The sequence below is a fragment of the Chiloscyllium plagiosum genome, unplaced genomic scaffold, assembly GCF_037043375.1.
Source record: "Chiloscyllium plagiosum isolate Xiang-an unplaced genomic scaffold, Cpla_swu_hap1 HiC_scaffold_9, whole genome shotgun sequence".
Taxonomy (NCBI): domain Eukaryota; kingdom Metazoa; phylum Chordata; class Chondrichthyes; order Orectolobiformes; family Hemiscylliidae; genus Chiloscyllium; species Chiloscyllium plagiosum.
In genome coordinates, this window is record NW_028270147.1 from 124,579,522 (window position 1) to 124,594,946 (window position 15,425).

Genomic DNA, 15,425 nt, shown 5'->3' on the forward strand with positions numbered 1-15,425 from the left:
GAGTTGAGGAGAAATATTTTCATCCAGAGAATATAGGAGTCTGGAACTCACTGTCTGAAAAGTTGGTTGAGTCACAAACTCTCAGAACATTGAAGCAGTGTTTAGATATTCACTTGTGCTGCTGTAGCCTCCAGGGTAATGGACCAAGAGCTTGAGAATGGGATTACTGTCATCAGATCTTTGTTGAACAGCACAGACAAAATGGGCCAAATGGCCTCAATCAGTGCTGTTCGGGTCAATGATGGTCTGAGACAGAGAGACAGTGAGTGAGGTGCATGTTGTGAGTTTGAGTTAGAGAGAGGAGGAGGCATTTAACTGCTGTCCCAGGACTCAGTGTCACAATGCTATAGAGATCTGTTCAAGAACTATAGAGAGATGGAGAGAGGGAGGCAGACAAAGAGAGATTGAGACAGTGATAATCTGAGAGTAAAGGGAAAAAGGAGTGAGCAAACAGATCAAGTAAAGGGAGTAGGAGAGAAAAAGATGTTCAGAAAGAGAGAGAGAGAGAGACAGTGACCAACCAACACTGAGGGAGTAGGAGGTAGAGAGAGTGACATCCAGACATGGAGACAAAGAGACAGAGAGAGAGAGAAGAAGTAATTGGGAGAGGACAGAGAGGGAAATGGAGAAAAAAATGAAGCAGTGAGTCAGTGTACGACAGGCATAGATATAAATGGAAACAGAGAGAGAGACTGCAAGATGTGAAATGGGAGCGAGAGGGAAGAGGAAGTGTGAGGTGCTGATGTGGCTCTCTCTGCCTGATGCCATTTACATACTGAGGAACACCCAGTCAGACTCTCACAGGCTGCAGCTTTATAAAGCAGAGCCAAATGAAGGGAGAGTTTATCAGGAACTAGACACAGGGACAGGAGCACACACCATGATTTCACACATCCAGCTGATCTGGCCCCTGGCATTCTGTGTCGCAGGTACAAATCGCTCTCCTTCCACCTTGAATCTTTAGCTGCTCTCCATTTCACTCCAATTCCACTGACTTGTGATTGAAGGGAAAATGCTGAAACCAGAGGAAAGCTCAGTGTCTCCAACAATCTCTCATTTGACAGGCTCTTTCTGTGACAGTTCTGACTTTACTGTGTTTCTCTGACCCCTCAGGTATCAGTGGGGACATCATCATGAGCCAGTCTCCCCCGGTGCTGTCAGTGGGACTGGGCCACACTGCAACCATCACCTGCACAGCCAGTCAAGACATTTACGATAACATTGCATGGTACCAGCAGCGAGAAGGTCAGAAACCCTCTCTCCTGATCTATGACGCAACAGATCGATTCACAGGAGTCTCCAATCGATTCACCGGCAGTGGGTCAGGGACCAGTTTCACCCTGAAAATCAGTAACGTTCAGAATGAGGATGTTGCTGACTATTACTGTCAGCAGTATGACAGCTACCCTCTTATGTTCGGTAAAGGAACCAAGCTCAGACTGAGTAAGTAAACCTCAATCCTCCGTTATTAACCTTTTCAATACTGAAACTTTCTAAAACACAAATGCTGAATTGTTGAAGGTGTTGGTGGGGAGCTGCAGTGAATGAAATGGTTTATTGAGAAGCACTGTGTCTAACAGGGTATCCAGCTGTATTTCTTGAGTTCCATTGCCCCCTTTAAGCAGTAAGATATAAGTCAGTAAGTTTTACTCACCGTGTGGAGGAGCTCTGTCCATTTACAGCCTGTGGTCCCATTCCTGCAGCATGGAGTGAAATCAGTGAGTAGCCTCCTGCCAGTCTCAGTGTGACAGACACGGGCAGAGTTTGATGTGAGCTCTGGCTCCCTGTCCCAGTCTCTGATCTCACTGACCTCAGCAGCAGTAGCAGCAGCAGCAGCAGCAGCACAGTGAGACACCGAGCTCCCACCTCCCCCAGCTTTAACTCTGCTCAATCACACAATCACAGAATTGTTACAGTGCATAAGGAGGCCACCCATCCTGTCTGTACTGGCTCTCCGAATGGGCAATTCATAGAACATAGAACATAGAACAGTACAGCACAGAACAGGCCCTTCAGCCCACGATGTTGTGCCGACCACTGATCCTCATGTATGCACTCTCAAATTTCTGTGACCATATGCATGTCCAGTAGTCTCTTAAATGTCCCCAATGACCTTCCTTCCACAACTGTTGCCATGCTCTCCACAACTCTCTTTGTAAGAACCCGCCTCTGACATCTCCTCTATACTTTCCTCCAACCAGCTTAAAACTATGACCCCTCGTGTTAGTCATTTCTGCTCTGGGAAATAGTCTCTGGCTATCAACTCTATCTATGCCTCTCATTATCTTGTATACCTCAATTAGGTCCCCTCACTGAGTGTCTTTCTCCTGCCTTCTCCCTGTCACCCTGCACATGGTTCCTTTTCAAATAATGGTCTCATTCCCTTCGGAATGTTTCAATTGAAGCTGCCTCCACCACACTCTCAGGCAGTGCATTCCACACCTTAACCACTCACTGGCTGAAAAAGTTGTTCCCCATCTCACTTTTACTTCTTGGACCAATTGCCTCCAATCTGTGGCTTCTCCCACTCAATCCTTTCCTGATTAGGAACATTTTCTCTCTACTTACTCTGTCCACATCCCTCTGGATTTTGAATTTCTCAGTCAAGTCTCCTGTCAGCTTTCTCCTTGTAAAATATCCACATCCTTCCTGAATTATTCACCTTATCTTTGCCCACTCATCCCATTTGTCTGGGTTTGGCCCATATCCCTGTAAACCTTTCCTATCCATTTACCTATCCAATGGACTTTTAACTGTTACAATTGTACTCACTTTTACCACTTCCTCTGGCATATATTCACCACCACCTGTGTGAATAAGTTGCTCCTCAGTTCTCTTCTGAATCTTTCCTCTCTCATGTTAAACCGATGCTCTTCAGTTTCAGACTACCCTACCCTGGGGAACAGACCTTGGCTATTTACCTCATCCATGCTCCTCATGATTTTATAAATCTCAAAATGGTCACCCCTCAGCTTCCTTAACTCCAGGGGAAAATAGTGCCAGTCTAATCAATCTTCCTCATAACTCAAATCTTCCATTCTCAAGAACATGCTTGTATATTTTTAACAGCCTTTCCAGTTTAATAACACCCTTCCTTTAGTAGGGCAACTAGAATTATATGCAGTACTCCAAGTGTGGCCTTACCAATGTCTCGTACAGCCGTAATGACATTCTGATTCCTGTACTTAATGCTCTTGCCAAGAAGGCAAGTGTGCCAAATACTTATTTTCCCACCCTGTCTCTACCTGTGGTGCCACTTTCAAGGAATTGTATACCTGCACCCCTAGTTCTCCATCTTTGGCAGCACTCCACAGAGCCTTCCCATTAACTGTGTAAGTCCTGCCCTGGTTTGTCTTAAAAAAAATGCAACTCCTCACATTTGTCTGATTTAATATCCACCTGACATTCCTCAGCCCACTGGCCCAGTTAATCGAGATCACATTGTACCATTCATTGTTCATTGTGCCACCAATCTTGAATTCATCAGCAAACTTACTAACCATGTACAATGATTGGACCCAAGTAGATCTTATTGACTATGAGATCCTTGATTGGGGTTGTTAACCTGGGCCAATCAGGGAACCCTGGCTGACTGATATAACAGGGAATTCAGAGAGTCTCCTGAGTTCAGAGACTGACTCCAAGCTGGCTGGCTGCAGCCAGTGTACTCTGTAAATAAAGGGTGACTTGGTGATGGCATACCAGCTTCTTTGTAGTTGTTTCACCATGCCTCCTGGATTCTCATCCAAATGGCTGATGTATATGATGAATAACGGTGAAGCCAGAACTGATCCTGGCGGCATACCGCTGGTCACTTGCTTCCAGTCTGAACAACACCACTTCTACCAACCCACTCTGGCCCTACTGTAAAGCCAATTTTATATCAAACTGACAAGCTGTAGCTATCACTCGATTCAATGTGATCTAACCTTATTATCCAAACAACCACTTCAAGCCTTGTCAAAGGCCTTGCTAAAATCCATGCAGACAACTGCTCTGCCTTCATTTATCTTCTTGGTCACCTCTTTAAAAAACTCAGTTAAATTTGTGAGACACAATTTCCCCTGCACAAATCCATGTTGAATATCATTGATCAATCCCTGGCTTTACAAATCCATGTAGATCTTGTCTCTCAGAGTCCTCTCCAATAACTTACCCATCACTGATGTCACACACACTGGTCTATAGTTCTCTGGATTTTCCTTGCAGCCAATCTGAAATAATGACACAACATTAGCCAATCTCCAGCCTTCCCATATCTCACCGTACCTAAAAGTGGCACAAATATCTCTGCAAGGGGTGCTGCAGTCTGCTCCGTAGCTTCACACAGAAGTCTTGGATAGATCTGATAAGGTCCAATGGATTTATTTACATTCCTGCACCTCCTCTTCTGCAATGCAGACTCTTTTCAAGACATCCCTGTTTATTTCCTGAATTCCCTTAGCTTCCATGTCTTACTCAACAGAAAATACTGAGGGAAGTAACTCACCAATCTCCTGTTGCTTTTTTAAAAAAATGTGAAAATTGCAAAGTGTGAGACATTTGGAGGTGATCCATGCGATATGATCTACGATCATGATGTTACTCTGGATTTCCCTTTGTACTTTTCCACGGTCACTCTAAACCTTGTGATTCAATGATTACTCTTCCCTAAATGTCCTCTCACTGACACTTGATCTACTTGGTCCTCCTCATTCCCAAGATCCAGGTCTAGCAGAGCCGTCTTTCTCATTGGACTGGAAACAGACGGCTGGAGAAAATTCATCTGAACACACTCTCACAACTCTGGCCCCTCTCTGCCCTTCACAATGCTACTAATCCAGTTGAACTTTGTATAATTACATGTCTCCATTGTAATGACTCTATAATATTTGCAACTCATCGTAAATTTCTTGCAGATTTGTCCCTTGACGTCCTGCCCACTAGTCGGTGAGCTACAGACTGCACTGAACAATCTGATTGCACCTTTTTTGTTCTTTATCTTGAGCCAAATCGATTCTGTCCTTCACCCTTCTGGGACATCCTCTTTCTCCAGCTCTGCACTGATCTCCTTAACTATTCCCACCAGTCCCCATCCTTTTCCTCCTGTTCTCTCTTTCCTGAACACCTTGTATCCAGGAATATTGAAGACACAGTCCTGCCCTTCTTTTAGTCCGGCCTCTGTTCGAGCAACAACATCAGGTTTCCACTTGGCACTCTTTGTATGTAACTCCCTAGTCTGATTCCCTATACTTGGTGTAGGCTCATATATGCACAGTCTCCCAGAATTAGAATTTATTGCTCATTCCCTCACTCTGCCTGCTCAGTTACTATTCCTTATTCTGGTGTTATCTATCTTCCCAGGATTCTGTAGGCCTTGGAGCTCCTCTGTGATATTATCTCCTGGTCCCCACAACCCTGCAAAGTTAGTTTAAAGTCTCTCCAAAAGCACCAGCAAATCACCTACAAAAAACTCAGTCCCAATTCTGTTCAGGAGCAAGCCCTCCAGTCTGTCCCAGACCTCTTCTGGAGTCAACTCCAACTCCATAGAATTTAAGGCCCTCCCTCCTGGACGGTCTTTCCGGCTCCACATTCACCTGTGTTATCCTTCGGTTCCTATTCTCACTTGTATGGGGCACTGGGAGTAATCCAGAGATTCCTACTTTTGTGCTCCTGCTGCTAATTCCCTCCTGAGCTCCCTAAATTCTGACTGCAGGACCATATCCCTTTCCTCCCTCTGTCACTGGGACCGATGTGGACCACGATTGCTGCCTGTTCCCCCTCTCCCCTCAGTGTGCTCTGCAGCTGCTCAGTGACATCCTTGACCCTGGCACCAGGGAGACAACACACCATCCTGGATTCCCATCTGCAGCTGCAGAAACATCTATCGATTGCCCTCACTATCAAATCTCCTCTCACTATCGCTCTTCCAGTCTTCCTTGTGCCCCCCTGCACAGCTGAGTCCCCCATGGTGCCATGGACTTGGCTCCGGCTGCACACCATCATTCTCATCAGGATTCCAAACTGGTTGGAGAGTGGGATACATTCAGAGGATTCCTGTATTAGCTGCCTGGTTCTTTTGAACTGTCTGCTGCTCCCCCATTCCCTCTCTCCCTGCATACTCTGATGCTGCAGAGTGACCACATCTAGAAACGTGCTCTCCACGGAGCTCTCAGCCTCACGGACATTCGGCACTGACAGCAGCTGCTGCTCAAGCTCCGAAACCTGGATCTCCAACTGCTGTCACTGACCACACTTCCTGCTCTCATGGTATTTCAGGAGTGACCCTGGGAGTGCTCAACATTGACTCTGGACCCCGTGAAGTCTTATAGCATCAGGTCAAGCATGGGCAAGGAAAACCTGTCTGTCTCACATCAGTGGTAGGGATACAATTGGAGGAAGTTTTGAAAACAGAATGAATCTCCATTTCAGGGATAGTCAGTGTGGCTTTGTCAGAGGGAGACCAGGGCCAACAAATCTGGTGGAATTTTGTCGAGGTCACTGGGTGTGTAGATGAGGGTGTGTAGTATGTTTGTATTTCAGCAAAGTCTTTGACAAGGTCCCACATGGGCGACTGACATGGGCCACATGTCACAGTGATAAGTGCTGGGACCCTCACTGATTATAATATATACAAACAATGTCAATGAGAATGCAGGAGGGGATGATACTGAGTTTGTGGACAACATGAAGATTGGCTGGATGGTTGAAAGTGAGGAAGATGGTCTTAGGATTCAGGATTGATCAGATGGGCAAATCAGAGGCAGCTGGAATTTAAATCTGATAAATGTGAGACATCGCACTTTGGAGGAATTAACAAGACAATGGAGTACTCAATGAATGGCAGGACACTGGGAATCTGTGTGAGAACATAATCATGGAGTGATTGTCTACTGATACCTGAAAGTGCCAGGGCAGGTTATTAGAGCAGTTATGAAGGCATATTGGATAGCTGTCTTTGTAATTTCAGGTGAAGATTATAAGAGCAGGAAGGATATGTTTGAGTGATGCAGAACTTTGGTTAGGCCTCAGCCGGAGGACTATGTGCAGTTACAGTCACCACACTGTAGGAAGGATGTGATTACACTGGAAGGGGGCGCAGAGGAGATTGACCAGGACGTTGCCTGGCATGGAGCATCTGAGACAATGTGGTGAGAGGCTGGATACACTTGGATTGTTTACTTTGGAGCAGAGAAGGTTGAGGGGGAGGATCTGACAGAGAGGTGCAGGGTATGGGGGAAGTGCACAGGGTAGGAAGATAGTAACTGTTCCCCTCAGACAGAGGGACAATAACAGGATGGCACACATTCAATGTGCAAGGTTTAGAGGGGATGTGAAGAAATGTTTCTTCCCCCAGAGGGTGGGGGTCTTGGATACATTGCCTTGGGAGGGTAGTTGAGGCAGCAAACCTCACAAACTTGAGCAGTACTTGGATAATATTCAATGTTATGGGCCCAGTTCTGGAAAATGGGTGGAGAGTAGATTTCCAATATCTTAGTTGTAAAGACTTAATGGGGTGAATGGCCTCTTCTGTACTGTATGATTGTATGGAACCACCTGCTTATTAAAACACACTGCCCTCTCTTGGCTGATACATCAACATCTCCTCCACGTTGAACACTTGGAGGAAACACTGAGGGCATTGATGGCACAGATTGTACTCTGGGTGGGGGACTTCGATGCCCAACATCAAAGAGAAAGTTTAATAAATGTCCATTCTTTTCGCAGGTTTGTAAGTATTGTTTGCAAATGTTCAAATGGATTGTTTTGCCAATGAACGTTCTGAGAGTTGAAATCCCTTTGAATGGCAGGGATTAAAATTGTTTCTCTTGTCTTTCAGGCCGTGAGAACTCTCAGCCCAAGCTGACCCTGCTGCCCCCCTCCCCAGAGCAGGTCAATGCCAAGGGCACTGCCACCCTGGTGTGCCTTGCCAATCACTTCTATCCCGATGAGCTGGAGGTGCAGTGGAAGAAGGATGGTGCAGTCATTTTGGACGGGGTCCAGACCAGCAACTACCTGCGAGCTTCAGACAGCACCTACAGTGTCAGCAGCCTGCTGACCCTCTCTGGGTCTGACTGGGAGTCCAATGCTCGCTTCTCCTGTGCCCTCACCCACGTGACCCTCCCCTCTCCCCTCAGCAAGAGCATCAGGAGATCAGAATGTGTGTAGAGGGTTCGAGACAGTCCACAAAGGAGACACAACTTTAAATAGAACAGGGCTGAGCTGGCAGGACAAAGGTCATTGTCAGCACTAAATTTCAACTCTCTTCCTTCTCAGGACTGGCTCAAAGACACTTCTGAGGTTCAAGGGTTAAGGCAGATAATTGGGACAGTGCAGGGGGAGAGCTTTACTCTGTATCTAACCCCATTCTGTCCCTGAACTGGTGGCATTTGATGACAACAGTGTTAACCGGTGATGCCAAGTAAAACCTCTCAAAGATGCTGAAGACTGTCAGCTGTACAAAACAATGTGAACCTCCAAAGCCTCTGCTTCAGTAAACCAGATCTTCTTCCTGCTCAGCCGCCAGTTCCAATTTAAGGTTTTGTCACTGTTTAAAGGGACAGGATTCTCATGTTATTGAGAAAATCTCCACAAGTGTTTTCCTCAAGCTCCATTGTGGCTGTGAATTTGTGCAGCTTCCTCTGTCTGGGCTGTTAATTGAAGTCTGTTTTCTGTCAATGTCAATCTGGAAAAGGGAATAAAGATGAAGAAGATTCAGTCTCTGTCTCGTGTCTGTTTTGAAAGTGGTCAGAGCTGAAGCCTTAGGGAAAGGGTGTATGAAGTGAAAAGTTGCTCCATCAAGGCATGGAACACGAGGGGAGCAAATAGATGGGGTCCCCGGAACAGGAGGGCACTGCTACAATTGTGGCCAGAAGGGGCTCTTACAGCAGAAATGCAGGGCCCCAAGGAAACCTTCCCCAATAAACGGGGAAAAGAGGGAAGGTGTGTTCAATTTCCAAAATACAGGGAAACGATGCTGAGAGGAAGCTGAACTCCAATTGTAGACAGGGAAGGTGCATACCCAGAATGGAGATGGCATCTCTCTCCTTCAATGATCCCCCCCTTGGTGCTCTAAAGGGATAGTACCCACCTCAAATACATGTGCCCGATGGTGTATGATGAATGGGGAAAATCCTGTGCCCACATGTGCGCAGGTCGAGAACGGGGAATATATCTCGTAGACACACTGATTCATCCATCGAAAGCACTGGGATCAGCTTTCTCCAGTACAGGACCAATTGGAGGGGTTCAGGCGGGTACATCGGCGATAGAAGAGCTATCAAAACCCAAGAGTGTAAGGGTGGGCTCCCTGGGCACTTAATGGGAAAGCATCTGAACATAATACAGAGAGATCACTAACGGAGTGTTTGGAGCAGATTGGCTCTTTGTTGATGGACTGGCAATGGGTTTTTACACATTTGGTCATTTCAAACATGTTCTGCTCCATATTGGGGCAGGAAGGGCTAATGACCGGGACATATTCACCTTCCTGTTTAACAATCAACAATATTGATTGGTCTGTCTACCCAAATGGTTCCCAACCTTCCAGCAGAGCATGGCACAAGGGCTACAAGAGTTCAGTTCAGCTCCCCAAAACACTTCGGACAGTGTGTGGCTGACTTGCTGCTGTTATCCAGAACTGAGGAGGAGGACTTGTCCCTTCGGGATGACAGAATTCCCAGGAGTTGCTCAGAGGGATCCAGATGTTGATCCTTTCCCTGGAACAGCAGGTGAAAAGCTGCTGCATTGCTCAGGCTCCTTGATGCCACACACCATCAAAGTGGCCTTGATGTCAAGGGCTGTCACTCTGCCCTCACCTCACTCACATGGTCAGGGAGAGCTCAGTCCACTGATACACATTTATCTGAATGAATTCCATTTGCGAAGGATCAACCAATCTATATCCTCTTGTCATCTTCTACTGCTTCAGGTAACCTCAGTCAGGGAAGGTCAATAAATGGAGAGCATAAAACTTTAATACAAACCCTGGAGACAATTTCTGGTTTATTAAAGGAATGGCTATCTTTCATTTGTAAGTGAAATCAGCAGTTCTTTATTGAATTAAAGTGATTTAGGGTAAGCACATCTGTAGTGAATGTATAAAACTACATCAACTCCCACTCAGGGTGTTTGGATTGGAGGCTGAGTTGAATTAATTGGTGACACATCAGGGAGGTGCGGAGATACCTGGAGACCTTGTTCCAGAAAGAGGTTATAAGCCTCAGGATCAGGCAGTCCAATTCCATGGTGTAGTAAGGGGTAGGAGGGTATGACTATGAGGGGGTCAGATAAGGGTTTGAAGAATACTGTAGGACAGGGAAACCCCTTACTCTTCTCAACACGAGTGAGATCAAGGTCAGCCTTTCCAATCTTTCTTCATCACACAGCCCACACATTCCAGGGGTCAATAAAATAAACCTCCTCTGAACCACCTCCAATGCATTTATATTCTTCCTTCAATAAGGAGACCAAAACTGTGCACAGTTTTTGAGATGCAATTTCACCAGTAGCCAGGAATAACTAAAACATCACACCTACACTTTTGTTTTTAACTCTTCAGTTAGTCTCATTGCAATAATACACAACATTTTGTTTCTTCTAATCAAACAACTTTGCATTTTCCCAAATTATACACCATCTGCTGATTTCTATCTCGTCATTGAACATATCTCTATCGGTCTGGCCCCTGTCCTGTCATCTTCGACAACCTACTTTCTCTCCATCTTTGTGTCATCTGTGAATGTAATCCCCATGCCTTCAATCCCCACAGTGAGAGAAATTGGAAACAGTTGAGGGCCCAACACTGAACACTTGGGGCACACTCGTCATATACGGCCAATCTGAAAACGGCTTCTTTCTGGACACTCTGGGTTCTGCTCGTCTCCCAGTTTTCTAATGGATATTTCCTTCAGGGTACACTGTTTCGAAAGTTCAACAACTGTATCAGAAGGTGGTGGAGGCAGTGGCAGTGAATATTTTGAAGTAGAGATAACAGATTTTTGTCACACAGAAGGGTCGAGGCTGATTAGACTCAATGGGAATGTGGAATTGGAAACACAAACAGATCAGCCATGATCTTATTGAATGATGGAGATTTAAATCCAATTGGATTTTGTATCCTGGGCATATTTTAAATTAATTGTTTAAATTCGAATCTGGTTAACTTCAAAAACAGCCCAACCCAAACTAATGTTAATAACCTCACCGCCAATTGTTATGTACTTTCAATTCTCAGTATTCTCTGTGACACTGACAGCTAGTCACAGACTCATTTGAGCACCCTACTCTCCTAAAGGGACCACACACACTTTTGACATCATAACACCTCTCCTCTTAAAAAAAACAACCATCAAATTGAAAAGATGGCTTTTTTATGCTCTCTAAATCTTAACTCCGCTATTATGAATTACACATGTCAGTAATATAGTTACATATTTCTTACTGATTTTGCATGTATATGTATCAGTTCTTTCTTATCTGTATCCTAATTCAGCTTAAAATTTGTAAATTTAAACCAATTGAATGTTCTGTTCTCTGTACTCACTCGTACCATGTCTGTGTAAAAAATTTATTCGACTCTTCATGCTTCCTCCTTCATGTCTTAACCCTGTACTCTCAGTGTTGCTGGGAAATTTGAGAAGCACATTTATTCACTTGCTCATTTACTCCCTTGTCAGCCTCTCTTTATCTCCCGAAACTCCACTCAACTCCTGCTGGGTCAGGAGCAAGGCTTTCAGTTCAATGTATAAAGGAACCTTTTCCAGCACCAAGCTGGTGAGTGTCGGCTGGAGAAAAATGTTCCATTGTTCATGTCTGCTTCAAAAACCAAAGTGTTCAGCCATTCCATGCAGCTTCACTCACTCCTGAAGGGATCAGGCAAAGAGGAAGAGTTTGTGGAGCTAGTGTTGACTTGCTGAGTTTTCAAACCCATTACAATGTCATTGTCTGCCCTGACACCCAGCAGATGCTCCCATCACAAGAGGCTCCATGGCCCTGAGGACTGTGAGAGTGAGCCCTGTCCATTCAGCTCGATCATCAAGCTCCAGCCTTCCTGATGTGGTGGCAGCCAGGAGAACCCTGCCCAAGGGAGATTCCCCACACATCCCCTCCCTCCCTCTTGGAAAACATGATTTCATGTTCCTGCTTTCTCTCCCAACTGATCCTAATTTGAGTGTTTCTGAAAAGAAGAGGCATTTTGTCAAAGATTTTTGTCTTGCGCACATCAGGAGAATTTGCAAGAAATGCCACTGTAAAGGAAAACATCATTTATACTATTGTATTCATTGTGGCAACACCTCGTCCAATTAGGGCCCATTGGCCAACCAAACAGCATTGTCCTCTCATCCAAAATATATAGTTCTTTTCTGCTTAAATTTGTATTCTTGCAAATTGCCCTGATAAGCGCAAAGCAAAAAGCTTCCACAAAATGGACATTTTCTCAGTCATGTTCTGTATTCTCAAATGACTATTTGATTATAATTTCCTCTTTTGCTTCAGATACGTTTAAATTCTAATAAGTAATTCTGTACCTTTTTGAATGGAGGACTCAGTTTATTATCACTCACTAAACTCCAATAACTGCATCAAAATATTTTTCTCCTTTCTGTACCTGGTGTGTGACTGGAGAATGTGTCACTTTGTCTTTCTATTTGCATACATTAACAGTAAATCTACATTTACTGTGCTTATTTCTTTTTCCTTGTGACCTAGATCCCCACTCCCTGTACCATTCTGCACTGCCCCTCAAAGAAGCACATAACTGTGTACCATATTCTCAAAGTGACCTAGCCATTCTTCAGTACAGCTGCCATGGTCGCTCTCCCCTCCATCTACTCACTTTCCAGAGTAATTTCGAAATTCACATTGGCCATTCCCATATCTTTTTCTGAAGTGGTTCCTAATTTTAAGGATCGATGTCACTAAACATCCTTTCTTACTAGCCGCAGCGATTTGTTTACAAAATGAGCTGCACTTCATCCTTAATCATTCTCGGAGTCATTACAACCAGAAAGCTTTGTGCCTGCTCTCAGTAGAAAAATTCAATTAATCTCATTGTCCTGTTCTATCCAAATAGCTTCCGTTTATGTGTTACTGTATTTCTGGTGTATTCAACTGCATCTGATACTTGCCTACCTAATGCTCTTACACCCACTGATACCTGTTGAGGTCTCCCAGATAAATTGCTGCTCTTTGCAGTTTGGTGACCCGCTTTGATAGCCGTGTGTTCGGTCTTTGAGTGTAATTCATTTTGTGCCTGATCCTAGTGTCAATCCGAAGGGCACTCCACCTTTCAGTCTGACAAACCAGGGTCACCCATGTCATGGCTCTATTTCTAGCCGAGGCTCCAGTCTTTAAGGCCTCACCAGTTTGATCATTTGAGTTGCTCATCATTTATTTTGATTTCTCCTGGGATGGGCCGGGCACTGACCGTGTCTGCTCTTGGTGGCCCTTCCTTAATTGTCTTGGAGAGGGCGGTGGTGAGCCATGTAATATCTGGGAAGGAAGGCGCTTGGATCTGAACAAATAAAACCCATGAAACTCCATGTCATGTTCATGAATGTTCTTTGGGCAAGGGAACTCAGTCATCACCCGGTCTGTGACTCCAGTCCCACAGTGACGGGATTCATTCTTAACAATCTCATGATCTGGCTCAGCAAAGAATTCGGTCTGAGCAGCTGGAGATGGGCAATAATTTTTTTTTATTTCAAAAATATACTTTATTCATATATATTTAATCTATACAATTGGACATGTCATCATTCTGTAAACATTCCATTTCTTTGCGTATCGAAACAGGGTAATCATTCCTATTCACAGGTTGGTGCGATTACATTGAGCTGAGGTGCCAGCGGAGCCCAAATGACTGCGTGGGTCCCCTGTTCTTAGGCAGGCAGATGTTAGACGGTGGTCTTTCCCCACCGCGCCTTGGCGGCAGCTGCCCCAAGCTTCAGCGCGTCCCTCAACACGTAGTCCTGAACCTTGGAATGTGCCAGTCTGCAGCACTCAGTCGGGGTCAACTCCTTCAGCTGAAAGATCAGCAGGTTTCGGACCACCCAGAGAGCGTTCTTCACCGAATTGATGATCCTCCAGGCACAGTTGATGTTCGTCTCGGTGTGCGTCCCGGGGAACAGGCCGTAGAGCACGGAGTCCCGCGTCACGGCGCTGCTCGGGACGAACCTTGACAAACACCACTGCATTCCTCTCCAGATTTCCTCTGCATAGGCACATTCCAGAAGGAGGTGTGTGACAGTCTCGTCCCCCCCGCAGCTGCTTCGAGGGCAGCGTGCGGTGCGGCAGAGAGTCCGGGCGTGCATAAAGGATCTCACAGGCAGAGCCCTTCTCACCACCAGCCAAGCCATGTCTTGGTGCTTGTTGGAAAGTTCTGGCGATGAGGCATTCTGCCAAATGGCTTTGACAGTCTGCTCAGGGAACCGCTCGATAGATCCGCCCTCTCCTTTTCCCGAAGGGTCTCAAGGACACTACGTGCTGACCACTTCCTGATGGACTTGTGGTCAAAGGTGTTTTTCTTCATAAATTTCTCCACGAAGGACAGGTGGTACGGAACGGTCCAACTACTCGGAGCGTTCCGCGGCAGCGAGGCCAGGCCCATCCTTCGCAACACCGGGGACAGGTAGAACCTCAGTACATAGTGACACTTGGTGTTTGCGTACCGGGGATCCACGCACAGCTTGATGCAGCCACACACAAAGGTGGCCATCAGGGTGAGGGTTGCACTGAGTGTGTTTTTTCCCCCATTGCACCGGTCTTTGTACATTACATCTCTTCGGACCTGGTCCATCTTTGATCTCCACACGAAGTGGAAGATGGCCCGGGTGACTGCGGCGGCACAGGTTCTGGGGATAGGCCAGACCTGTGCCACGTATAACAATACTGAGAGTACCTCACACCTGATGACCAGGTTTTTACCCGCGATGGAGAGCGACCGTTGCTTCCATCTGCCCAGTTTCTGTCTCACCTTCCTGATCCGCTCCTCCCAGGTCTTGGCGCACGCCCCAGCCCCCCCGAACCAAATACCCAGCACCTTCAGGTGGTCAGTCCTGACGGTGAAGGGGATAGAGGATTGGTCGGACCAGTTCCTGAAGAGCCTGGCTTCACTCTTGCCTCGGTTTACCTTGGCCCCCGAGGCCCGTTCGAACTGGTCACAGATGCACATGAGTCTGTGCACGGACAGCGGATCAGAGCAGAAAATGGCGACGTCATCCATGTACAGGGAGGCCTTAACCTGCAGACCCCCGATGCCAGGAATAGTCACCACTCTCAGGCTCGCATCCTTCCTGATGGACTCGGCAAATGGCTCTATGCAACACACAAACAAGGCAGGAGAGAGAGGGCAGCCCTGCCTGACTCCAGATCTGACTGGGAAGCTATCTGATTCCCACCCATTGATTGAGACTGCACTGACAATGTTGGTGTAGAGCAGTCTG

General features: G+C 46.1%; 1 gene segment (V, D, J or C); it reads left to right on the forward strand.

Moving 5' to 3' along the window:
- The first annotated feature begins 819 nt into the window (after positions 1 to 819).
- On the forward strand, positions 820 to 8,688 carry LOC122547785 (Ig kappa chain V region Mem5-like). The segment is given in 3 exon segments: positions 820 to 929; positions 1,114 to 1,443; positions 7,820 to 8,688. Coding segments are annotated over 3 exon segments (708 nt in total).
- Positions 8,689 to 15,425: the final 6,737 nt, after the last annotated feature.